This window comes from Zootoca vivipara, chromosome 9, assembly GCF_965207765.1.
Source record: "Zootoca vivipara chromosome 9, rZooViv2.hap1.1, whole genome shotgun sequence".
NCBI lineage: Eukaryota > Metazoa > Chordata > Lepidosauria > Squamata > Lacertidae > Zootoca > Zootoca vivipara.
Genome location: NC_142592.1, coordinates 40,052,504 through 40,078,625, shown reverse-complemented (window position 1 = coordinate 40,078,625; position 26,122 = coordinate 40,052,504). Strand labels below are relative to the sequence as shown.

General features: G+C 42.1%; 1 protein-coding gene across 1 annotated transcript in view; it reads left to right on the top strand.

The window, feature by feature from the left end:
• GRIN2B (glutamate ionotropic receptor NMDA type subunit 2B) overlaps window positions 1-26,122 on the top strand; it is a 207,938-nt gene that overhangs the window by 141,845 nt on the left and 39,971 nt on the right. Inside the window, exons 4-5 of the mRNA XM_088652051.1 lie at window positions 24,886-25,094; window positions 25,682-25,853. Of these exons, the coding sequence (XP_088508177.1) occupies window positions 24,886-25,094; window positions 25,682-25,853 (381 nt within the window). The remainder of the gene's footprint in view (window positions 1-24,885; window positions 25,095-25,681; window positions 25,854-26,122) is intronic.

The following is a 26,122-nucleotide window of genomic DNA, read 5'->3' as shown; positions in this document are numbered from 1 at the left end:
TATATTTGTGCAGCTGTTTCTTCCTGCCTAAGTGCAGAACCTTACATTTGTCCCTATTGAAATTCATTTTGATAGTTTGAGCCCAGTTCTCCAATCTATTGAGGTCATATTGAATCCCGATTCTATCTACCATGGCATTAACGACCCCTCTCAGCTTGGTGTCATCTGCAAATTTGATGAGCATGCCCTCAATTCCTTAATCAATTGTTTTCAAATACATTGAACAATGGGCCCAGGACAGAACCCTGTGGCACCCCACTTACCACTTTTTTTCCAGGATGATGAGGAACCATTAATGAGTACTCTTTGGGTTCAGTCAGTCAACCAGCTACAAATCCACCTAACAGTTACCTCATTCAACCCACATTTTAGCAGCTTCTCTGCAAGAATATCATGGGGGGACTTTGTCAAAAACCTTACTGAAATCAAGATACACTACGTCCACAGCATTCTCTGCATCCACCAAGAAATGATATTCATCTGGAATGAGTTATTTTTGAGAAACCCATGCTGGGTCTTAGTAATCACAGCATTCTTTTCTAAGTACTCACAGACCGACTGTTGAATTATCTGTTCTAGGACCTTTCCTAGTATCGATGTCAAGCTCACTGGTCTGTAGTTACCTGGGTCCTTCCACTTTTTTTGACGATGGGGACAACATTTGCCCACCTCCAGCCTTCAGGAACCTCACCTGTTTTCCAAAAATTCTCAAAGATCATAGACAAAGGCTCTGAGATTACATCCACAAGCTCATTTAGTACCCTTGGATGCAGCTTATCAGGCCCTGGAGATTTGAATTCATTTAAAGTACAGTCATACCTCAGGTTGTGAACGTGATCCATGTGGGAGGTACTTTCTCATCCTGCAGCGTTTGCAACCCACAGCACCATGTCTGCGCACGTGTGTGACGCGATTCGGCCCTTCTGTGCATGCGTGTGACATCATTTTTTGTTTTGTGCATGCGTGATGCCAAAACCTGCCTGGAAGTAACCCGTTCCGGTACTTCCGGTTTCAGCACAGTCCGCAACCTGAAAACGCGCAACCCGCAGCGTTCGCAACCAGAGGTATGACTGTAGTTGGTGTTCCCTTACTATCTCTTTTCCTATCTTGAGCTGTAGTTTGAGGAAAGGAAAACACACCAACAGCAGTATTTCTCAAGAAACTACAGGGTCAATATGGATTGTGGCTAACATTGTGTAAATGCAGCTTCAAAAACTAGCAGTGGGAGTACACTGGATGCAGAGTAAGAGTGATGTGAACATATCCACTTTGCCTGCATTTAAAGAAGCAAGCTGCACTTCTGTGATGTTCATGCTTCACCTTTTCTCCACAATGCAGTAACAAGTTCAGTAACCTGAGGCTCCCTCAGAATTTCCTGCTCTGCTTTTTTGAGAAAAGGCTAGTTGGTTGACAAAGGCATCCTATGAAGGAGGAACCCAAAGTGAAGGGAGTAGACAGCAAGCTCTGCTCTAGTGTTGTTGATGTGAACAACTACCGTAGTATGAAGACCTTAAATTGTGCTGTAAGCTGTCTTGGGCAACTGGAAAATAAAGGTAGGTTTAAAAAACATAAGATAGATAAATGATTTTTTAATTTGAATAGCAGGTGGAAAGTATAATGAACAAACTGTTTACGTCAGTTTGGAATGGAAGGCTGAAAGGCACTGGAAATCCTCATCTTAGAGATGGGAGTTAGCAAGAGACTATTAGGAACAGACACTGTGAACCATAGCCGAGGCACATGGACAGGGTTTCTGTCTGTTTGTGCATATATATGTAGCCTAAGGGGTGGGGAGAATGGACTAAAATAGTAGGGGATGCTATGAAACTGATTTTGTCAAGTGCAAAGTTCATCAGCCAGGTTGCTCACCAGGGCAAAACAGTTTGAGCATATTGCACCAATCTTGTTCTGACTGCACGGGCTGCCAATGAGTTTCCAGGCCCCATGCAAAGTGCTAGTTTTGATCTGTGAAGTCTTAAACGGCTCAGGACCACAATAACTAAAGAACCACCTCTCCCCATATGAACTGACCTGGACCCTACAATATTCATCTGAGGCTTTTCTTTTGTGTGCCTCCTCCATGAGAGGTCCGGAGGGTGGCAACATGAGAATGGGCCTTTTTTGTGTGTGCTGTGGATCCATGTTTGTGGAATGCTCTCCCTAGGGAGGCTCACCTTACATATCTTTAAGCACCAGGCAAAACATTCCTGTTCTCCCAGGCCTTTGGTTAAACAAGCAATCTATGGCCTGTGTTGGGGGAAGTTATTGTTTCTGTTTGTTACTATGTTTGTTACATACTTTTGCCTTTTTTATATTGTAAACTGCCCTGTGATCCTTGAATGAAGGGTGGTATAGAAATATAGAAATAATGAAGTCTTGCAGTGTCACAAGTGGTGACTCTTGGAGACCATGTTTGAAGGTATAGGGCACTGTCTTCCAATGAAAGCAATATGAGATGGTAGAAGGGGGTGAACAGGGCAATGGAGAGAATACAGTCTGTATTGTGGAACTGTGTGTGATGAAACTGTGTAGCGCTGTCCAGCTAAACTTTCAGCATTGGCATGTTGCAGTGCTGTTTTTACAGATAAAGGGGTGCAGGAACTCACCATGAGCTCCTCCCTTGCTCTCTTATAAGGGCAATGGCACCCACTGGAGAGGTGCCGGAACTGAATTCCAGTGAGTTTTGACTGGAAAAAAAGCCCTGGCATGCTGTCAGAATATGACTCCCTCTTTCCACTGCCATCTCTCATTGTGTTGTGTTTTAAGCAGTTTGTTTAGGAATTTCCCACGTAAAACAATGCCTCTTGTCAAATTTCTATGTCAAAAACTCGAGCAGATTCTACTGGCATGAGATTATATGGCTAGGACATCCCTTAAGTGATCCCTAACTGGAAGAAAATTCCAGTGTCCGAGAACAACTAGCAGAGCAGAACCCAGTTTGGATGCCCCAGGTCAGAACTGATCAGCTGTAGACAGGAATCTAGGTTCCTGAGATGGATTAAACTCATTACTTTATTGCCCTCCTCCTGAACCTCTTGCTACTGGAAGATTTGGCCTGAAGTAGCTTGTTGCCAGTCACAGAGCTTTCATCCCAAGGCACTTGTTCTCATTGTTGTGCCCAATGCGAACTCTTGAAATCTTCTTTGGAAGTTGTTATTCTTAGCAGTTGGTTTTTTGTGTATTCAAGGGAGATTACAGTATGTGTAAAAAAGGATGGTGATTGAATCTATCTCTTCCCTGTTTCACATCCCATGGATTTATCTCCATATGAGAAGCATTTACAGATGCTCCTGACATCCAAAGCTCCTGCATTTATTTTCATGTGAAATTAACCTGATTGTCAGCTTTTCTGTGGGAGGACTCTGTGTTCTCAGTGTCTATTGATTTAGACTGTATTTCTGCTATTGTGATATTAATGTTCAGGTACAGAGCACATGTCACATTATACACAATTTAGTCAACCTTAAGCAAAACAGATTGATTTTCCTTTATTAATTAATTCTCTTAATTCTTCTTTTCCTTGCCACACTGGAAATGTTTCCAACCCCGTTTTCCTTATGAGAAACATGGGCACATCTAAACAGTTTTTTTAAAAAAAAGTGCAGAAGGACTTGCAGGCACATAAGGGGACTTCTTCCTCTCATCCCCCTCCCAACCAATTGGCAGCTCCATCCCTGCACTCTGTTGGGGTCTGATTCTGCATTCATGTGGGCTGTTGGAAGAGTAGTCAATACTTCTCAGAAATCCCAGTGGTAGGGTTGCCATATGTCCAGAATTTCCTGGGCATAACTGGGATTTGGCCATTGCAAACAGTGTCTGGGTGGAATTCGCTGAAAATCAAGGCGGATGGCAACCCATGTCAAAAGTGTAGACTTTGGCGAATTCCATTAAAAATAGTTCAAAAAGCTGAACAGCTTTTGTGGATTTTCACTTTTTGAAATATGGTAGCGCTGTGGGTTAAACCACAGAGCCTAGGGCTTGCTGATCAGAAGGTCGGCGGTTCGAATCCCCGTGACGGGGTGAGCTCCCGTTGCTCGGTCCCAGCTCCTGCCAATCTAGCAGTTCGAAAGCACGTCAAAGTACAAGTAGATAAATAGGTACCGCTACAGCTGGAAGGTAAACGGCATTTCCGTGTGCTGCTCTGGTTCACCAGAAGCGGCTTTGTCATGCTGGCCACATGACCTGGAAGCTGTACGCCGGCTCCCTCGGCCAATAATGCAAGATGAGCGCCGCAACCCCAGAGTCGTCCGTGACTGGACCTAATGGTCAGGGGTCCCTTTACCTTTACCTTTACCCAGTGCTAAAACAGGAATATGACTCCAGGACAGCCAAGTCCATATGGGCTTTTTATTGCCTGACAAGATAAATCACTTCTTTGTGGGCTGTTTTTCTGACCCTTGGCTTCAGAAAGGTCTGCACAGTTCCTTAACATGTAGTCACTGCTAGAAGTTATATGTTCTGAACAATTTTATGGTTGGTAGGGGAAGAGGCCTTGTGGTTTGTTGCAGAAGGAGATCAGACCTCTCTCAAGACGACACAAAATAGCAGCACAGCATTCTTGTGGATAAATGAGCTTTTCTGCAGCAGCTTCAAAAGGGTGAAATTGCGGCATGCGGTTGTTTGCACTGCTTAATCAGTGCACCAGTGTATTCTTTCTGTTGTTGCCTGAGTTTCGGGAGCATTTTGTGATGCAGATGAGATGCAAAATTCTATGCAAAATGCTGATGTTTAGAAGTGTATGAGTAAAACAGGTTATTTGCTGGATTCCACAGATTTCAGCTACTCTTGGTCTTTTTACACCATTGTGTGCTAGTCAGATTTTGACAGGTGACCCTTGGCCCTTGCCTCGCCAGCTACCATCCTCATGCTGTGGGGGCTGCCACTTCATATAAAGGCATTCAATTTCTCATCCTGCACAGATGCACCTGAATTGGTTGGCACTAAATAAGCACAGAGTAAAGGCAGTGCAGTTGTTCCTTAGAGGGCCGGTATTCACCTTTGTCCTAAGTAGATACTTACTTTTGTCTCAAGCAGTTAAGGTAATCTTCAGTCCAAGTTTGGCTTGATTTGCTCAAATCAATATGTGAAATTCAATCCCCTGTGTCCTTGACAACTTCAGGCCACTGACCAAATGCCTCCAGTTTCCTTGCTTCTCCAGCTCCTTTTCATCCACAAACAGATGCTCTTGTCCTTTGGTTCTACAGTATTAGGCTTTCCATAGCCCTCATACTGCAGCTGCCATGATACCAATTATATATATTGGTTTTGATTGGAAGAAATATAAGGGAAAGGTAACGTAAACCCCAACATTAGCAATATGACTTGATATATTTGTATCAGCTGGCTTTTTACGTATTTGTCTTAAGTTAAAATGACATATCATAAGCTGGCTTGGCCATCCTTTCCCAATCAAAGGTCCCCTTAACCATCTCTTGATTTGTTGCTTCTCCCTATATCTTGCATTTCTTGCAATCCCAGGTTTATGAGACAGGCTCCTTCTTTACAGTCTCACTTCTCTAAACTCACCAAGAGTATACATACATGCATTTTAGCTTTTACTGACTTAAGGGGAGAGAATTGTCTAAAGATTTGTTATAAATCTCCCTTGTGAAACTAGCAGGTGAGTTTGCCAGTGTAAATCCTTAGAAAGAAATTTACCAGATGGTTTGTTCGTTTTTCAAATGTCTGCAGAATTTGAATTTTCAGATATTAAGCTCAAATATGCCTCTCCCTCCCTTACACTGTATTTGAAGGCCCTGTGCTAGAGCTGGTGAGAAATAGCAGTTCAGTCCAAAATTCATGAAACTGATCTGGTAATTCACGGAGAAATGGGTTTTGAAATGGCTCCCCCAACCTTGTTTCACTGATTCATTTTGGTATTTATGTATTATTTAAAATATTTTTAGCCTGCCCTTCTTCGTGAATGATCTACCCCAGGGTAGTGTAGAATAAGCAATTTAAAACTATAATGAAACATGAATAAAACACAGTCATACAATACAAGGAGGGCCTCAGCCTTTAAAACACAGCCAGCTATTTCTTAGTACCCCAAGAAACTAAGGAAAAAGAATCTAAGAAAGCTAAGGCATCAAAAAGCAAAAGAAGAAAAGAAGAAAAAAGATGGCATGAGCCATACATCAGATTGATAGGAACATAGAAAAAAGAAAAAGAAAGTTGCTTTATCAGTCCATCTAGCTCCATCATTGTCTTTTCTGACTGGCAGTGGCTCTCAGTGGCATAGCATGGGGGGAGAGGGAGGCCATGCCCCCAGGTGCAGAATTCCACAACAGGCTCCCTTTTCGAGGCTGAATGGCTGCTGCCTTCCAGAGCCGCAGGGAGGCAAGCCACACCTGGGATGGGCCTTCAGATCTGTGGCGGCGCCTTCTTCTCCTTGTGGCCTGTGAAGGGACATCTGCTCCTGGGTGGAACTCGGCTGGCCGGAGCCTGGACTTTTCCTGGCCCATGCTGATCCTTCCCTGGGGCCTCCCTCCTGGCATGTATCCTTGGGGGAAGCGCTTTGGGGAGGAGGCTTGCCAGAGAGGTTAAAAGCAACAAAAAGGGCTTTTATGGGTATGTCCGTAGCAAAAGGAAGAACAAGGAAACAGTGGGGTCACTTAGAGGAGAAGATGGTGAAATGCAAACAGGGGACAGAGAAAGGGCAGAACTCCTCAATGCCTTCTTTGCCTCAGTCTTCTCCAAAAAAGAAAACAATGCCCGACCTGAAGAATATGGAGCAGATGATTCAGCAGGGGAAACACAGCCCAGAACAAGTAAGGAGGTAGTACAAGAATACTTGGCTAGTTTAGATGTATTCAAGTCTCCAGGGCCAGATGAACTACATCCAAGAGTATTAAAAGAACTGGCAGAGGTGATTTCAGAACCACTGGCAATAATCTTTGATAATTCCTGGAGAACAGGCGAAGTTCCAGCAGACTGGAGGAGGGCAAATGTTGTCCCTATTTTCAAAAAGGGGGAAAGAGAGGACCCAAACAATTACCACCCAGTAAGCCTGACATCAATACCAGGAAAGATTCTAGAGCAGATCATCAAGCAAACAGTCTGTGAGCACCTAGAAAGAAACTCTGTGATCACTAAAAGTCAGCATGGGTTTCTGAAAAATAAATCATGTCAGACTAATCTGATCTCATTTTTTGACAAACTTACAAGCCTATTAGATGAAGGGAACGCTGTGGATGTAGCCTATCTTGATTTCAGCAAGGCCTTTGACAAGGTGCCCCATGATATTCTTGTAAAGAAGCTGGTAAAATGCGGGCTAGACAATGCTACCATTCAGTGGATTTGTAGCTGGCTTACTGACCGAACCCAAAGGGTGCTCATCAATGGCTCCTCCTCATCCTGGAGAGTAGTGACTAGTGGGGTGCCACAGGGTTCTGTCTTGGGCCCAGTCTTGTTCAACATCTTTATCAATGACTTGGATGATGGGCTTGAGGGAATCCTGAGCATGTTTGCAGATGACACCAAATTGGGAGGGGTGGCTAACACCCCAGAGGACAGGATCACACTTCAGAATGACCTTAACAGATTAGACAACTGGGCCAAAGCAAACAAGATGAATTTTAACAAGGAGAAATGTAAGGTACTACACTTGGGCAAAAAAAAATGAAAAGCACAAATACAGGATGGGTGACACCTGGCTTGAGAGCAGTACATGTGAAAAGGATCTAGGAGTCTTGGTAGACCACAGACTTGACATGAGTCAGCAGTGTGATGCAGCAGCTAAAAAAGCCAATGCAATTCTGGGCTGCATCAATAGGAGTATAACATCTAGATCTAGGGAAGTAATAGTACCACTGTATTCTGCTCTGGTCAGACCACACCTGGAGTACTGTGTCCAGTTCTGGGCACCACAGTTCAAGAAGGATACTGACAAGCTGGAACGTGTCCAGAAGAGGGCAACCAAAATGGTCAAAGGCCTGGAAATGATGCCTTATGAGGAACGGCTTAGGGAGCTGGGTATGTTTAGCCTGGAGAAGAGAAGGTTAAGGGGTGATATGATAGCCATGTTCAAATATATGAAAGGATGTCATATGGAGGAAGGAGAAGGATTGTTTTCTGTTGCTCTAGAGAAGCGGACACGGAGCAATGGATTAAAACTTCAAGAAAGAAGATTCCACCTAAACATTAGGAAGAACTTCCTGACAGTAAGAGCTGTTCGGCAGTGGAATTTGCTACCAAGGAGTGTGGTGGAGTCTCCTTCTTTGGAGGTCTTTAAGCAGAGGCTTGACAGCCATATGTCAAGAATGCTTTGATGGTGTTTCCTGCTTGGCAGGGGGTTGGACTGGATGGCCCTCGTGGTCTCTTCCAACTCTATGATTCTATGATTCTATGAGAGCCAACCTCTTGTTCGGGACCTGCTGGTGTCTGTCCTCGCACTGTGTTGCCAAGGAGAGGCAACTGGGGAAGGGCTGCATTTGGTACCTCAGCCTGCTCTCTGCCATCCTCCTACTTGGCCTGCTGCAGCTGTGTCTCAGGTGTTGCTGGGATGCTGCCAGGCCTGCCAAGGATTTCCAGCTGCTGCTTCCGCTGGGAGCTTGCTGAGATGGGAGGATGAACGCAGGATCAAAAGGCGACCTCTGTGAGGAGCAGCCGCACAGGGGTACAGTGAAGCCCGCCTGTTGCCTCCCATGCAAGGCCCACAAGGAGGTTAGGATGTGCATTCCTTGCCTTGCCCCAGGTGCTACCAACACATGCAACACCACTGGTAGCTCTCCCTGGTTTTAGGCAGGGGTCTCTTTCCAATTGACCTAAAGATGTTTGGGATTGAACCAGGGACTGTGCTCTGCCACTGAGCTATGACATTTGCCACCTACTTTAGTGTGTTTATCTTAGAGCAAGCCTTACTGTACTCAGAAAGACTAACATCTGATTAGACATGTGCAGGATTGAAGATTATAGACATCTGTATTCTAGTATATGGAAATGTAACTGAGTATTCCTCCCCCCCTTCATGCTCCCTCCCTTTTTTCTTTCTTTTGTTCCCTTTTTGTCACTCTTTCTGTTTATAAATGAAATTCTTCTAAAGAAAAAGAAGAAGACATGTACAGGATTGCACTGTTAATCTCTGATCACCCACAAATTGGTCTTTTAATCCTTTGGGTCTCCTTTTGCACGACATAATTTTGAGGTTTAGTGAGACATTCTTATTTATTCCTTATTTGCCACTTCACATAAACAACACACGCAACAAAATTAACGAATCGAAACAACCCATTTGGATGTGATTAAAATGGCTGTGAAATGATCGTTATTTTGAGACAGCCCTACACTTAAGTAGGCTATTTTCTGTTGATAAATTTGAGACCAGATTTTGGATTACAAATTTGCTTGATTAGGGGTTTGGCAAATGCAAACATTGGGTCCAGAAACAAAGTTTGCAGAAGGAAATTCACTGGATTGTTATACGTACAGGCCCTAATCTAGCAAACTTTACTCCTACTTTAAGTGTTGTTGAAATGAATTGGACATGTTAATATGACAAATTCATTCTGTTGATATCAGTAGCCCTTATACCCTGGATTGGCAGTGTCAATTTCAACACTTTGGCACAGCTCAATGCTGATACCTACCCAGGACCCTCTTTGCCTTCCTTTTTCTCACCCAGCAGTCTGAGCGGTGCTGGGCAGTTGTATCTAGCCACCATTTACTGGCATATTTCCCACCCTGACATAACATTGTTTTGGGGCATTGTGAGAGATTAATATGGTTAGACCAAGCTGTCCAGTGCTGATTGTGGTGTGGATACTAATCCACTGTTGCAAACCACAAGTACGTTCAATGAGATTTTTCCACATTTGTAGCTGCCATCTATTTTGGGTGCCATGTAGCCATCCAGTAACATGGACGAACATAGTCAGCAGTTGTCCGATGTGGGGACACTGCAAGTGTTCTCTGGCAGAGGCTGGATTGATTGACTGTTATTGGCAAGGAGTTATTTTTGGGAGGCAATGATAAGAACACCCTGTACTTCTGTGAGTTTGGCTCTGCCTTGCAAGGTTATTATCCAGGAGTTTAATCAGAGACTGTCAAATGCATAAAGAAAGTGGCTAGCGTCTTAAGCAGTGTCTTTCATATGATGTAAGCTTCCGAGGTACAAATGAAAGCAATAAGAAATAAAAGCTCTGCTCTTACAGGCTTCTTCGTTGACTTTTTGAGCTCCTTTTATGACAACATATCTGTAACTTTAAATCAAAGTTATATTTTATCCTACCCTTGTTCCTTTCTAAACCTTCAACAATGCTGCACAGTAGTAATATTGTATACATTTCTCCTAAAGGTTCTCCAAGCTCTTTAAATCACTACTTTAGTCAAGAACACTTCATATGTACATCTATTAAAATCCAGCATTTTTTTTAAAGAAAAGGAAATGTGATAGGTAGGAAAGCTTTTTAAACAATCTGCGGTGTGTTTATAAGGTATAGAATTAAGCATTGGTAGAGCCTACACAAAAGGAGCTGTGACAAAGACACCAGAGTCTCCAAAGGTCCAGGGCACGCATGGAGAAGGACTCCCTTTGTCTATTAAACTGAGTATGTATTGTAGCAAGTTTATAATAACTTTATGAGAGTGGGTGCAATCTGTTGAAATCCCCAAGAGGAAATACAAGCAATTTATATAGCTTTGATTGCCCAATCGTTAACTGGATGACAAGTGGATAAGCCAGAGAAAATAAAAGTTGTGACATGTTTGGTACATGGCACAGTGATTGGCTTTGCAAAGGACTTAGTGGGCAAACGTGCATTCTTGTTCCACAAGTGGGGTTTTGTACCTCTAAATGCTTCAGTAAGGTTTAAGCAAGCATGGAAGAATATGTACAGAACAGGCTCTGGTTTGTTTTTAGTAAAGGTTGTAGCTGCTACAGATCCATCTTTGTTGTTTTTGTAACCCTAACAATTCTTTTAGAGCCTTGACAGAGATCAGTGTAGGGAGGTGGAAATAGGAAGGCTGCAACTGGGCTATAAATGTAGGTTTAGGTAGTGCCTATTGGGACTGGTAGGGCAGAAGACAGAGAGGTCAACAGTCAGGGCCAATGACTGTCAGAGCCAACTAATGCTGGTTTTATTAACCTCCTCCCAGCTAAGTTCTACAAGAGCAACTCTATGACAAAGAAAGAGGAAACACACAGCTAATGCTACCCCCTGGACTGAAAGTAACAAAGCAGGCAGGTGGGGTCTGACAGAAGGTTAATGGACAGTTCCCAATTTGCCCTAATAGACAGCCTCCCCTGGGTTTAGGTAAAAGGCAAATAGGCCCAAATCACAAAGCCTTGACTGAGATTGCGGGCTTCCCAGGCCCGTTTGGGTGGTGGGGATCTATGTACACTTTTCCCAGGTCTCAGAAGGCTAAGCAGGGATCAGCTGCTTTTATTTTTGAATAAAAAAAATTCCTTCAGTAGCACCTTAAAGACCAACTAAGTTTTTATTTTGGTATGAGCTTTCGTGTGCATGCACACTTCTTCAGATACAGTGAAATGGAAGTTTCCAGGCACTTATGTAGAGAAGGGGTGTGGAGGGGTGGGGATGGGGATGGGGGATCATTCAGAAGGGTGGTGGAAATGGGTGATTGACTGACTGATAGCTGTTGATGACCGCAAACGACTGCAAATGGTTTTGCATGAAAAAGCAAGGGTTGAGATGGGTGAAGATCGCTTATCATGTATAATGAGATAAGAATCCGATATCTCTGTTCAAACCAGGTCCCTCCATGGTTTTGAGCTTGGTGATAAGTTGCAATTCAGCAACTTCTCTTTCCAGTCTATTTCTGAAATTCTTTTGTAGTAAGACAGCTACTTTGAGATCTTGTATAGAATGTCCTGGGAGATTGAAGTGTTCTCCTACTGGTTTTTCTGTCTTCTGGTTCCTGATGTCAGATTTATGTCCATTTATCCTTTGGCGTAGGGTTTGGCCTGTTTGTCCAATATAGAGAGCTGAAGGGCACTGTTGGCATTTGATGGCATACACAATGTTAGAGGATGAGCAATTAAATAGTCCTGAGATGGTATGTTGGATGTTGTTGGGGCCAGTAATGGTGTTGTCCGGGTGTATGTGGCAGCAAAGTTGGCATCTGGGTTTATTGCAGGCTCTGGTGCCAGTGTCCATGTTAAGTCTGGTGTTTGTATTATTGTGGGTGAGGAGTTGTTTAAGATTGGGTGGCTGTCTGTAGGCAATGAAAGGTCTTCCTCCCAGAGCTTGAGAAAGGGAGCTTTATTTTTGAGTTTATTACTTTACTCTAACACAGTGATGGCCAAACTTGGTCCTCCAGCTGTTTTGGGACTACAACTCCCATCATCCTTGGCTAACAGGACCAGTGGTCAGGCATGATGGGAATTGTAGTCCTAAAACATCTGGAGGGCCAAGTTTGGTCATCACTGCACTAATGAGACTCCTAGCCCAGGATTCAGACATGCTCTTCTACAGGCCTGAGGTTTCCCATGGACATCTGGTTGGCCACCATGAGAACAGGATGCTGGACTAGATTGGCCAGCAAGGCCTTCTTATGTTCTTATGATACAGTTTGTCTATCTCTTGACATCTGCTTATTTCTTATGTAGGCTGATATAAAGTAATTACGTAAGTAATATCCAAAGTTAACCAAAGGATGCATATCAGAGAAAGGAATGAATGGTATTTCTTACTTAATGACTGGGCCCTTGTGTCTCTTAGCAGAATAAAAATAAAACCAAGTGTGCATGATTAAAGAATTGTAATGCTTTGTAGATCCACTACATACATAAAAGACATCCACACTCAAACATTTGTCTCATTGATGACAATGGAGAAGAGCTGAGCACTTGCTTAAATCTCTCACTAAATGCTATGAGAATTACCGGTAAATGCACTTTCTTTTGGTTGGAGAGTGCCCCAAATATTTTACTCCTGAGCAGAGAACTCCCAGATGTACAAACAAGTTGCATTTCAGTAATTAATTAGTTCTGCTCTTTGGCTTCCCTTGCATATTAGTAACATTTTAGCAAAACTGACAAAGAACAGACGGAACATTTGCCTTTGCATTACCTTTGTAGAGGTTATGAACACTTAGGTCATACATCATATCTAATTTTTAATGCAAACCTTGGGGAACTTAACTTCCCAGCAGCACATGGTTCCTCATAGCCTGGGAGAACATTCTGCTTGGCTGTATCTATAGCTTACGCAAGACTCTGTGTATTTTATATATCTGCAAACTGTTTTAGCTTGTTGGGCTGAAAAATTCTAATACTGATGAATGGTTAAGTGAAAAGAACCATCTATGACTAAACAGATTTGACCTTCAAAGTGTTCAACTTCTGTAAATCTATAACTGGTGTCTTCACTCAGTATGAGTCTTTTTCTGGCATATTTGTATATATGCATAGATTTTGGAGCAATTTTTTGTATGTTGACATTTACCTGTAAAAAAGGCTCGTGTTTTTCTTGCCCCTTAGCAAGATGCTGCACTGAAATCCACTCCCTCTGCCAACAAAACTCTGACCTCTTTTGCTTCCTCTTGTTTTGCTCCCAAGATTAGTCCCCACAGGCCACCCCTGAGGAAACTGTTCTCAGTGCATTGACTATGTAGGAGTCTTCTGCTGGAATATTCTGCACTAAAGAAAAAAGTTTCTGCTCCCATGTGATGGGGATAAAAGGGGGGGGAGATCATTTCTATCAGCAGGATTTTGATTTTTTGATTTTTTTTTGGTGGAACTTGATGTTTCCATAACAACCTCTTGGAGTTTCAAATGTTTAGGTAGGCAACTCTTTACAACAGCTATTAAACTGTTATCCTCCTATACAGTCTTTATCTTTGGCATCCATTCATTCTCATCCATCACTTTCTGTCTCTCTGACATTAGCAATTAAACACAGCATATACAGTGGAACCTCGGTTTATGAACACCTCGGTTTATGAATTTTCGGTTTATGAACGCCGCGGACCCATCTGGAACGGATTAATTCATTTTCCATTACTTTCAATGGGAAAGTTTGCTTCAGTTTATGAACGCTTCAGTTTATGAACAGACTTCCGGAACCAATTACACCCATGCTTCAGTTTATGAACGCTTCAGTTTAAGTACTCCGCGGACCCGTCTGGAACGGATTAATCCACTTTCCATTACTTTCAATGGGAAAGTTCGCTTCAGTTTATGAACGCTTCAGTTTATGAACAGACTTCCGGAACCAATTGTGTTCATAAACCGAGGTACCACTGTAAACTATTTATTCTCTTCTGGGGTTTTTTTTTTAATGCTGCAGGATTTTTTTTAAAAAGTATCTGAGCTGTTTTTTCTTTCAATGTTGACTTGCAAAATCTGTTAATTTCAAATTTATGAATTTGGATTTAAATTCTTAAATGTGGACTCAAAATTCAAAAAGTAATTTAGACTTGGACAGTGTCTGGTTAGCTACGTAGTTGCTGGTTAGCATTTAAGGGAATGCTTTTTGACTGTTTAAGACATCATTCAGTAATTTGTCAGCACCTATCTGCATTCTATCTGTATCCACGTCGGTAAAGTCCTGGCTAGCATTCCCTTCCAGCCAAATCCAAGTTTCATTGTCTAAGGCTGCATACTTACTTAAGACTTACTTCTGACTAAATGTGAAGAGGCTCACACCATGTGAGATGTCATGTTCTGAGGAGGGACTTGCAATCTGTTGTATCTCTCTGTTAGTTCTGAACAGGGTGCAGAGAGCCATATAGTATGATGCCAGCCAGTTTTCTTTTGCTCTTCATGAACTTCTTTTTATGGGGAAGTATATATAGTCCTCTGCAATTTAAGAGGTAACTTTCACAGATAACTTCTCCATGTTTGGCACATTCAGTTCCATGTCACATAGACTGAACATTTGTTCCGCTTAGTTTCTGGAGTGAGATTTGTGCCTTCCAGCTTCAGTCTCCAGTTTGTTGTTGTATGCCAAACTCTAAATACCGTAAGATATCAGATACGTTGAAAATGGGATATCAAACACTTGGCAGGTATTGGTTATCAAATAAGCAAAGAGAACTTTAAAGACATTTATAAATGCAAATATATTTGAACTCCGGAATGTACATACTTCTCTTTGGCAATATATGTGTCAAGCCACATATGCAGGCTACATCTCCCCAAAATGTATGTGCTCTGCATAGATGGATAAGGCCACAGCTGGTAGACATACTGCACTTTTGGATAATACCATGCATGGAATTTCAACTTGGAAATGGCAGTTCCTAGAATATTCAGGAGATGATCAGTTTACTGATTCTTTCACAGACATATTGGATGTCCTTGAGCCAGCACTCCTCTGTAGCCTTTCCTTTCGCCTTTGTGCCTTGTTGCCCTCGTTCAGCACTTTGCATGCTATCTGTACACATTCTCTTCTCTCATGTTTGTTGTGTATTGCTTAAAACATTTGGGAGAGTTTTTTATTTTGAGTAATAGCAAATGTTTATCTAGATTGTTGAGTGCCTGATACAAAGTCAATGGGCTGTGCAGATTATTTATTGTAGCAAATAGATGTGAAAGAGGAGGGCCTGGGGGGAAACTGTTTGCCTTATTTGTGGGAAGTGTACATGGTAGGATTTGTGGATGGTGACAAAGGTGGTCATTATAGATTGATGAAAAGGTAGATGTGCTGTCAGATTTAAAATGTTAAAAGAAAAGGGAGGAAAGCACACTCCAAAATGAATAGAATATTAGAGGTGAGAAAATGGGACTGGATAAAGAGCACTTCAAAATCGGACTAGTCAGAACATGGAGAGATTTTGTGCTTTGATTCCATATCCTGTAAAATAGGTACCATCACTAAAATCAGCAACCAAGAAATGGACATGTGATTAGGGTGGACTATACAAGTGATATGTAATATTTGCAAATGTGGTCATGAATGTTGGATATTATATTGAGACACTGATCATCTGCCAGGTTGGCTCATTATCAAACATTTATCTTCCATGATTTGATCATGGATGAGGTGCTATACCTGGTATAGATTACTGAGATCTGGGCAAAGGACAAGCTGGAAGTCCTGGCTCCCCTCCTGAATACAGTACTCACACTCTCTGCTTGAGGAAATCTGAAAGCAGGGGTGGCATGTTCCATTTAACCACTTGAGGCAAAACAGGCCCTGCCATTGCTGCTGCCGCCACCATACCATAATACCGCAGTTGTTTATCAGACAAGGAAATGGGGGGCGGGCGGGGAAGAATCAAAAGTGTTTGGTGTATCCATGCTATGAATGAAGGAGGGAGGAGCTAAATGGGTGTGGGGGGAATTGTTTCTTCATGTATACAATCAGAAACATTTCAATAAAATGTTAGCATGACAGCAAGAGCATGATCTAGACTGGTGTGCTGCTGGAAGCTCACTCTTGCCCTGCCCCTATGCCTAAACATCGTGTTCAATCCTGATTTAAGAGGAGCGGGATAGAGAGAGGTGGGAGAGGTGGAAAAGACTCCGTGCCCAGAGAGACTAGAGGTCTAAGGCCTGCCTTGAAGTGTAGCCTTTCCCAGGTGCTTCTTACCAGGGTGAAGTGAGTAGCAGCTACTTATCTTTGAGGCAGACCCAGAGGAATGATTTAAGTCAAGCCTCCAAGAAAATGTATGAGAGGGAGCAGTTCTGTGACACAGGCATACACTTAACTGCAACTGTAAAAAGCTTGCTCACTCAAGCACGTAGTGCCAAACAAAGAAGTCAGCTTTGTGAAATGATTCCCAAGTTTTCCTCTTCCCTCGAGTGAGCATGAGACCCAGAACTCTTCTGGTAGAAAATGCTTAAAGCATGTGCTAAGTCTCTCAGAACCATGAAATAGGCTTAGATGATGTGAAATTTGAAATCAAAGAAAAAATACTTTCAATGCATACTAGTTGCCTTCCTGATTCTGATCGATTAAGACACACTGCCACCACTATTTCAATATATTATCTGAAAAAAAGCAAGAAGCTAGAAATGTATTTTTAAAAACTAATGCTGAGAACTTCTTGCCACTAATAGGAACGCACAGTGCTACCTTCTTAAGTCAAGGAAGCTGTTAATTAGGATATTGTCACCCGAGACATCTGTTTTGATGCATTAACATTGATTAGATTATCTTTGATGCACTGAGAATTGCTAAATTTACAGATGAGGAAAATGAGTGGCAGAGGTTAAACAGCTTGTCCAAGGTCACAGAAATAGTAGGCACAATCCAGCTACATGCTCTTTTCATATATACGATAAATAAGTGAGCCTTAAAAAATTATTTTTTAAAAAACTGGATTATGTACAGTTGCAGAACTCTGAAAAAAACGGTCAGGTGCCCAGGCCGTCTGTACAGTGCTTTTGGAACAAATCTGCGTTTTCTGTCTGAAAACTCAACAGAAGCAAGAATGCACTTTCTAAACGTGGCACTGTAGCAAGTAATTTTTTGGTGGAGGGGAGATATTTCTTATTCCCACAGGAACCCCCCACAGTGGATCTTTCTATTGGCCTTGATCTATTCATAAAAAACAACTTTTTAAAAAGCAATCTTTTGTAACCCTGTATGCTTCTTTCTTCCTTGCCCACATTCTGCCTTCAACATCCATTCTCTTTGGTCTGCAATTTTAAGGCAGTGACTGATCCCAGAACTGCCCAGGTTGCTTGTTAGTTAAATAACCTGTGCCTTTGCCTTACAGAGTGGTCAGTGGATCTTAGATAGTTCTCCTGTAAATTCATTACTTTTCTAATCAGTAATAGCGCTAAACTGTCTCTCAGGCCGTGATGTAGATTGGCAAGATCCCTTCCTGCTGAAAACATGCTTGAAAAAACTTGAGTGAAAGGAAAGAAAGCTCAGCAAAAAATATTGCTCAAGAAGAAAATCCAAAGGAAAAAAATCATTAGGAAAGGAATTACATGCCTGGACACGTACTATGTGCAGAGACAAACCTGTATAATGCAGATTTTTGTGCTTTCGGAGATTGGATAGTTTCATACGGCAGTAGAAACTCTCTGCTGTTGTAAAACATGAACCCCATACTTTCTGGCATGCTTTGCATAGCCAGGATATAGTATAAATATCACTGATACGAATAGACAAAGTTGTGAATTTCATTTTCTCTTAGTTTCTCATTTCTCAAATCTTACATTCAGTTATCTGCATTTCTGCAGCAATATGCAAATTTTAAAATAAAATATATTCATGAAAATCCAGGAGCATCTTTGTGCAGATTTTTCGAATGCACTCATTTTTGTATGCACTTTTGACTAATCTACACATTTTTGTGGGTAATTTCCACTAATACAATGCATTTTTGTTTGGTTTTTCACTGATACATGCATTTTTAGAAACACTTCCCCTAATACCTTGAGTTTTGGGCTGAATTACTTTATGTTGTAGGATAGGGAGAGCTATTGAGATGGCCTGCACTTATGAAATATGATGGATTCCTGAATGGAGGGGGGGATTTCTCAGCTGGCAAGGCTGCAACTCCTGCCAAGTCTCTTGTCACATTGCGGGATGGTGAGATTCATAGAATCATAGAATTGTAGAGTTGGAAGGGACCATGAGGGTCATCTAGTCCAACCTCTGAAATCCTGGAAACTTTTGTGTAAAGGCATCAACATGAGTGCCCACACTGTTGCTGTGAAGCATCATAGGTCAACTTGGTGCTCTAGTGACACCTGCCTGCGATGAAACAGGAGGATCAATGGCTTGAGCACAGGTGGTCTAAATCTTGGTCTGAACCTGACTGAACATATGTGAGGTCACATTCCCACACCTACATGGCTGCAAGGGGCTGTCTGGCATAGTTTTGTTGTCTTGGCAACTCTGACACCTGTCTTGTGCTTTCTAGGCACAGGTCAGAGAGGAAATCCCAATTGCCGTTTGCTCTGATTCAGTGCTAAACTGCAGGAAAGCGTCGGGTCAAACAGAAGTGTGGCTAAGCCCTGAGCCTCGTCTAAAGGAATTAGAAGTTAGGGGACACTATTTCATCTTGTAGCAGTGAATTCCATACAATGATTCTATGTGGTGCGAAGAAGCCCCTGCTTCTGCCTGTCGCGAATCTATTTAAGTATATAAGAAAAGCTCTGCTGGAATCATTCCAAAGGCCATCTAGTCCAGCACCCACGGTGGCCAACCAGATGTCCATGAGGAGCCTTCAAGCAGGATTTCTAGTGTAATGGCACTATTGCAATACATTTCATTGTATGATGCCAAATTCTAGAATTATGAACTGATTGAACTGTTAAAATATTGTATGAATAGAAGATAGGACTATATATGATGATATAACGTGGAAAAAGGAAAAAAGCAGATAAATGAGATTCTGATCAAATAAAACCAAAACGATGTAAAGGGGAAGTCAAGTTCAGCAGAACGGATTTACTGGAATGCGTATCTAGTTTGTGTATTTACGGGATTGGTTTATAATTTTGTGCTCGGTTTGAGTTGATTTATATTGATGTAAGAAAAATAATAAAAATCACTTTTAAAAAAAACATCTACATGAAGGCATATAGCACAGTACAGTCATACCTCGGGTTATGAACACTGTGGGTTGCACGTTTTTGGGTTGTGGACCGCGCCGAACACGGAAGTACCAGAATGGGTTACTTCCGGGTTTTGGCACATTCGCAGAAGCGCAAAATGACATCACGTGCATGCGCAGAATCATATCACACGCGTGTGCAGACGCAGCACTTTAGGCTGTGAACGCTGCGGTTTGCGAACGTGCCTCCCGCACGGATCATGTTTGCAACCCGAGGTATGACTGTATAGGAATGCTGTCAACAAAGCCTTTATTATAAATTAAACTCTATTAATTTTCACTACTTGTAAGGATTCTACCATTCTGAACGGGAAACCACATGGCCTGTCTTCAGGAATATTTGTGAGCTTGCTTGCCATAAGGTACCAAAAGACATCAGGAATAATTTAAGGCTGCACCACATATGACTCCTGTAGTCCTTATCACTTTTGTGCCACTATATTTGATCCATTGTGCTAAACATAGAAGCTTTTTAAGTTTACCTTGTTAAACTCCTCAGGCTAATTAGGTCAGAGGGCATGATTTTAGCAGCTGCAGAAAGCATGCAAATGGAGCAATAAATAAGGAAACCCATAATTAATGTCTTTTAAACAAATTGGCAAGAGTTGCATAAATGTCAATCGGGGGTGATATGGAGAATGCATTTCTAGGAAGTGATTATTTTATTTAAAGAAGTGAGAGATGAGAACTAAATAATGACATTTCCTCTTAAGGACATTTATTTCCTGCAGATCCACTTCATTAGGTGCTATGTGAATGTGAAGAAGCAGCGATCTCTTTAGCTCTGTAGCTGTCCAGTTCTGCAAAATTTAAAGCCCATTAATAACCATCACCTGTTTTGCAGGTGTAGTGAAAAAGAGAGATTTTGCCAGGTGCTGCTGAAAGGTGAACTTGAAGCTTGTGAAGGAGCACTTTTCATTTTAATTAATTCTGCACGCAAAGCTACCACCAATATTAATCTCCTTTGACCAACATGGTTAATTAATTATCCTAAGTGTTTGTAAACAGATTTTCTACATACTCCTTCTCCAACTGCTGCATGCTGACCTCTTTGATGATGTGTGGCTCTAATAGTGGAGACATAAAGAATAGCAGAGATGCTGCCAACAGGGGCTTCCAACTAAAAACAGAGCATCCACTGGGTTGCATAAAACATAGCTTGACTGACTGAACAGGGTACTCAGGATGAGTCAGGCAATGAATAAAGTTACTTGGGGTGCTTCTTGTTATTCCTTTTGCACATATTAAGATAAACACAAATGGATTTTTTGCAAACTGAACCAGTCTGGTGAGTGATCTAGCACATGGCCAGTTGCCGTTGTACGTTCCAGTTCAGTCAGCTCATCTAGAGATTTCCAGTGGGTGATAACGATTGATTTAAACAGATTGAACAATTAGAAGACCAATTCAATGTGTGCAAGTGCATGAAATGAGTCAAACATATTTAAAAATGTTGTGGCAACCCGCTTTCTTTGCAAAGCCCCCAAAGTTCTAGATCCATGGGGATCTTATGCTGTATTACGCCAAGTCAGAACGTTACCTGTACACCGAAATGAAGGGGCTCTCAAGGGTTTCAGACAGGGGACATTTCCAGCTGTATTTCACTAAACAGGAGGTTTACGGGTTTACAAGGGTGACTTCCAAGAACTGCACTGGGAGTTACCACTTAGAAGGTGAGCTGGTGCAGTGTGAAAGCCATGGCTGTAACATGGCTGTACTGCTAGCTCAAAATCTGCAGGGATTCCAGAATGTTTTCCTTTTGTTTGTTCAACCTTTCAGAATTATCATGATTATTTTAATTGGAAGCCTTAGCTTTTAATTACTTTGCCTTGAAAAATATGACTTTTAATTCTGTTAGTAATAGTGCCATCTTTGTAATACATTGCACCCTCCGAATTGCATATAATATTAAATGCTACTTTTGATATTTCCCCCCTTCCACAGTGCCGCCCCCCCTCAGATCTTTCCCCTGTTTTTATAAGAGTCAGTCATGCATGCTCATATCCATGCAAATGCATTATCCATCTCAAATACGAAAGGGGATCCTCTTCCGATCTAGTTCTCTGAGGAAGGAGTTTCTAACATGATATCTGTAGCCTACATTTAGAGACTCAAATCTGTCCGTTAGAATTGCTAAAGTGTTCATTTAAATACAAAATGTTAACTTGTGAGTGGCATTTACCTGGTCCAACACACACATACAACTTTCCCTTTCCCTCCCCTCTGGGCAATTGATATGAGGCTTATTGGAATGGAATGATTTTTTCATATTTCATTACTCCTCTAATAGGCATGCAAACTGTCAGGTTGTAGAATCAGGGCTGTCTTAAGCATATCTGGCGCCGTGGCGCCATGGTGCGAAGATCCCTCCGGTGCCCCCTCCCCGTTTCCCAGCCTGGCTGTCTGGCGGGCGCAGCAGCGCGGCATCCCTTGGCGCCCTGGCGCATTGCGCCACCCAGCCTTGCCTTAGGGCTGGCCCTGTGTAGAATGCTGTGTTTGCTGCAGTTGTGTCCTTGCTATGCTTTTCTCATCTAAAATAACGTGATGTCTTATATACACTAAAAAGAAAGAAAAGGAATGTCTCTCACACCAAGATCCTCAGTAGTGAGCCCTTCTCAGTTCCAGACACTTATTTCCAAGTAAGCATACATAGGATTGTAACCATGCAGTCAGAACCTCTTTGCCTAATAATACTGTACTTATTTCCGGGTTCCTTCAGTTGATAGTTTGCTGTCGACAGGTGACTGGATGTTGCCTTAATCATCTAAACTCTGAGACCTCATTAAGACACAGAAATGCTCTTTAAATGTTCACTCAGCCAACAGGAGGTGCTTGCCTGATGTCTTGAAGAGATTGTAGCCACACAAAGTTCCTTGTTTGCAGTGTGTCAACTTGCACACACTGCCATATTTGCCTAAAGCCGCTAGCACAGACTCTGAGCGCCCTTTGTACTGCAGATTGGAGCATCCCCTGTCATGAGAACCATTTAACAGTTGCAGTTTTCCACTATATGTTTGCTTATTCTTGAACATATCCCATGTGGTTTTGTAGAACATCTACATGACCCAACTATTGGTCAGGGCTAAGGGAGTCTTACCAGCCCCACCACCTAAAACTGGGTGCTGTTATGAAAGAGACCAATAGGGGCTTCCTGTTGCCCCTGTGGTTAAATGTTTAGATGCACCTGACACCCATGTGGGATTCTGTAATGGAGGTTTGTGCACATGGAAGTCCATCAAAGTGGTTAAACTTTCCACCAGCAACTGAAAGTTTTAGCAGTGTTTTACTTAGTATCAACTCCATACATTGTACAGCACATTCCACACTGCACACATATGCCAAGATGAGTTTCTAGGCTTCTAAACAAACCCAAAATTCATAACACTACCATGTATTTTAGTGCCTACTCAGGAAAATGTCAGACCCACCTACCATAGTTCTTGTAATACCTATGGATTTGACCTAAGTCCTTGGACTGTTCAAGTCCTCTGTCAACCTTTTGGGATCCTGAGTGAGCAGGTCAACTATGCCTGTGAATGACTTTTATTCCTTTCTTGAAATAACTTGTTTACTAAGCCCACATTGGATTCTCTCTCTCTTTTTAAAACCTTAATTTGATATTTTTATTTTTTAAAGGAGCAATAAATATTTAATGATCTGGGTGCTGTTAAATTCAGAATACCAAAAAATCCTTGATTATACTGACATAACCTTTGACATCCAAAGAGGCTATAATAAGTGCTTTTGTTCAGTGATACTAAAACATCAGATGCAATAGTAGAAGAGGGTGAACTGACAGGCATGAGGAATTAAAGCCCACAAAGCAGGTAAAGAGTGAGCAACCAAAGTTCACTTTATTCTTCCACCCACACTGCTCCCGTATTCACCTTGCCTTGACCAAAACCCAGTGGGAGGAAGTTGAGGGAGTCACAGCCACAAAATATAGGGGAGTTTGTTCAGCCTGTGCCCTCTTGTCTCATATCTGCTAACCAAGGCAGTAATTAGTGTCAATGGTGATGGAAATAATGGGCACAAAGGCAGGACTTTTCATGTCTGAAAGCATCATTGATAGGTATTCTGGACTTGCTGTGGGGAATATTGCACCTCAAGGAGCATTAGTCCTAAATATGTCACATTGTGAATGGATCAGTACCAATTTCAAAGAAATATTTTTTCTATGTTTAGTACTCAAATTAGAAAACACAGTACCGGTAATGCCAAGTTCCCAGGAACTTACTTTGGGTATTAATGGAAGATGAAGGTTCATAATGTCATACATAGTAGCACAAAAATAAGCTTATTTAAGCTTCCTGTTAAAATATTGTCATATGTTGCAGAAAACTGAACAATATATTCTTCTTTATTTTATTTCCCTACATTTTTGTAGCAAAATCTTAAATGGGTGTTTATTAAAGGTATAATAGGTATAATAATAATATTTCAGCCAGGGAACTGGAAAACCTTTTTCTTTGCAATGTGGTGTTAGCTGTGGTAACATCCCATTCAAGTACTTCACATAGACGCAGGGGTTACGTCAGCATTCAGCTTTGCTCCTGGATGTCCAGGGCGCAGTCCCACCATGAACCATGACCAGGAATCCTCTTAAAAGCTTCAAGCTAATCTGCAGCTGTTCCCATTTCTGGAGAAACTGGGCATGGCCATTTATCCATGTGTGCTAGTTGCTCTCAGGTTAGATTATTGTAATGCACACTACCTTTGAAGATGGTTGAGAAAGCAGCTCCCAGAGTTCTAAATGGAGTTTGCAAGTTAGATCATATTATTCTGATGTTCCACTGGTTACCAGTTTGTTTCTAAATTCAAGGTGCTGACTTTGACGTTTCAGGCCCTGAATGGTCTAAGACAAGGCACCCCCAAACTTTGGCCCTCCAGATGTTTTGGACTACAATTCCCATCTTCCCCAACCACTGGTCCTGTTAGCTAGGGATCATGGGAGTTGTAGGCCAAAACATCTGGAGGGCTGCAGTTTGGGGATGCCTGGTCTAAGACCAGGGAATCTCAATAATCACCTACTCCCATATGAACCTGATCAAAGCACTGAGATCTACTTCTGAGCCATTCTTGTTGTTGGACTTGGACATAAGAGACAGAGCTCTTCTTGTGTGACACCTTCCTGAGGGTTATGCATGTGTTTTTGGCCCCATCGTTGCTTGTCTTTTGGGAAACAGCTGGGGCTTTTTGTTTCAGTGGGTTTTAATGGGATGCTGCTGCTGCTTCATTAAGACCGGCTTCATTTTTGGATCAGGGATTAGTGAGTAGTTTTAAAATTAACTAATCCAGACATTCAGTTTTCATGTATTTCTACAAAGTTCAGCTGACCATGTGGACTGTAATTTGGGGCGATGGTTTCAGCAATGATCTCTTTCTGTTTTTCCATTGCTTTAGGTGGGATGGTGGAAGGACAAGCGTCTCAAGATGAAGTATTATGTGTGGCCACGTTCTGAGCTTTACCCTGACAGTGAGGAGCGTGCGGATGACCATCTTAGCATAGTGACCCTAGAAGAAGCACCGTTTGTCATTGTGGAAAATGTGGACCCCCTAAGTGGTACTTGTATGAGAAACACTGTCCCATGCCAAAAAAGAAATGTGACAGAGTAAGTGCCAACAGGATCTTTCTCCACCTGGTTCCTCCTAGCATGTTTCTCTCCACGGCAGCAAAGCCAGCTGGAGTGTCTCAGGCTGGCTTTGTTGCCACTTGCCATTAACTCAACGTTCCAATCAGCTTGCCTCATTCAGCAAAACATTGAGCAGAGTTTTCAGCTAGGGATGTAACGGAGAATGAAAGAGGGAGTAGCTAAGGAAAGAAGTAGGGGATAACAGTAGGCAATTTTCAACAATTCTGAATTCTAGCACAGATCAAAATTGTCCAAATCACATTTTTGTTGGAAATTAGCACCTTTGTCTAAGAAAAGGAAGAAGATGAAAAAAGGAAAATGACAAGAATATATTTTCAAAATTTCTGCTTATAACATTCAGTTTCTGCTGAGAATGCCACACAAAGGTTGAATTCTGACCTATACATGGTAATTCTGTGTTTTTCAAGGATCATGTGGAATTTCTCAAGATTAAATCCACTTTCTGAGTGCAGCATGAGGGGAAAAATTGGTCATATGTTTTTGTTTTTAGTTTTAAAATATCATTTATCAGTTACACTTAATCATTTTTTGTTGTGGCTGTTTAGCAACAAGACGGATGAGGAGACTGCGTACACCAAGAAATGTTGCAAAGGGTTTTGTATTGATATTCTCAAGAAAATATCCAAGTTTGTCAAGTTCACCTATGACCTTTACTTGGTAACCAATGGTAAACATGGGAAGAAGATCAATGGGACATGGAATGGAATGATAGGCGAGGTAAGCCATGAAAGGTACCTGCTTTTACTTAGAGGCTCACCAACAGACTGAATGAATTATTTCCCCCCTATGGCCAGGAGAGCCAGTGTGGTGTAATGGTTAAGAGCGGTAGACTGGGGAACCGGGTTCGTGTCTCCGCTCCTCCACATGCAGCTGCTGGGTGACCTTGGGCTAGTCACACTTCTCTGAAGTCTCTAAGCCCCACCCACCTCACAGGGTGTCTGTTGTGGGGGAGGAGGGGAAAGGAGATTGTTAGCCGCTTTGAGACT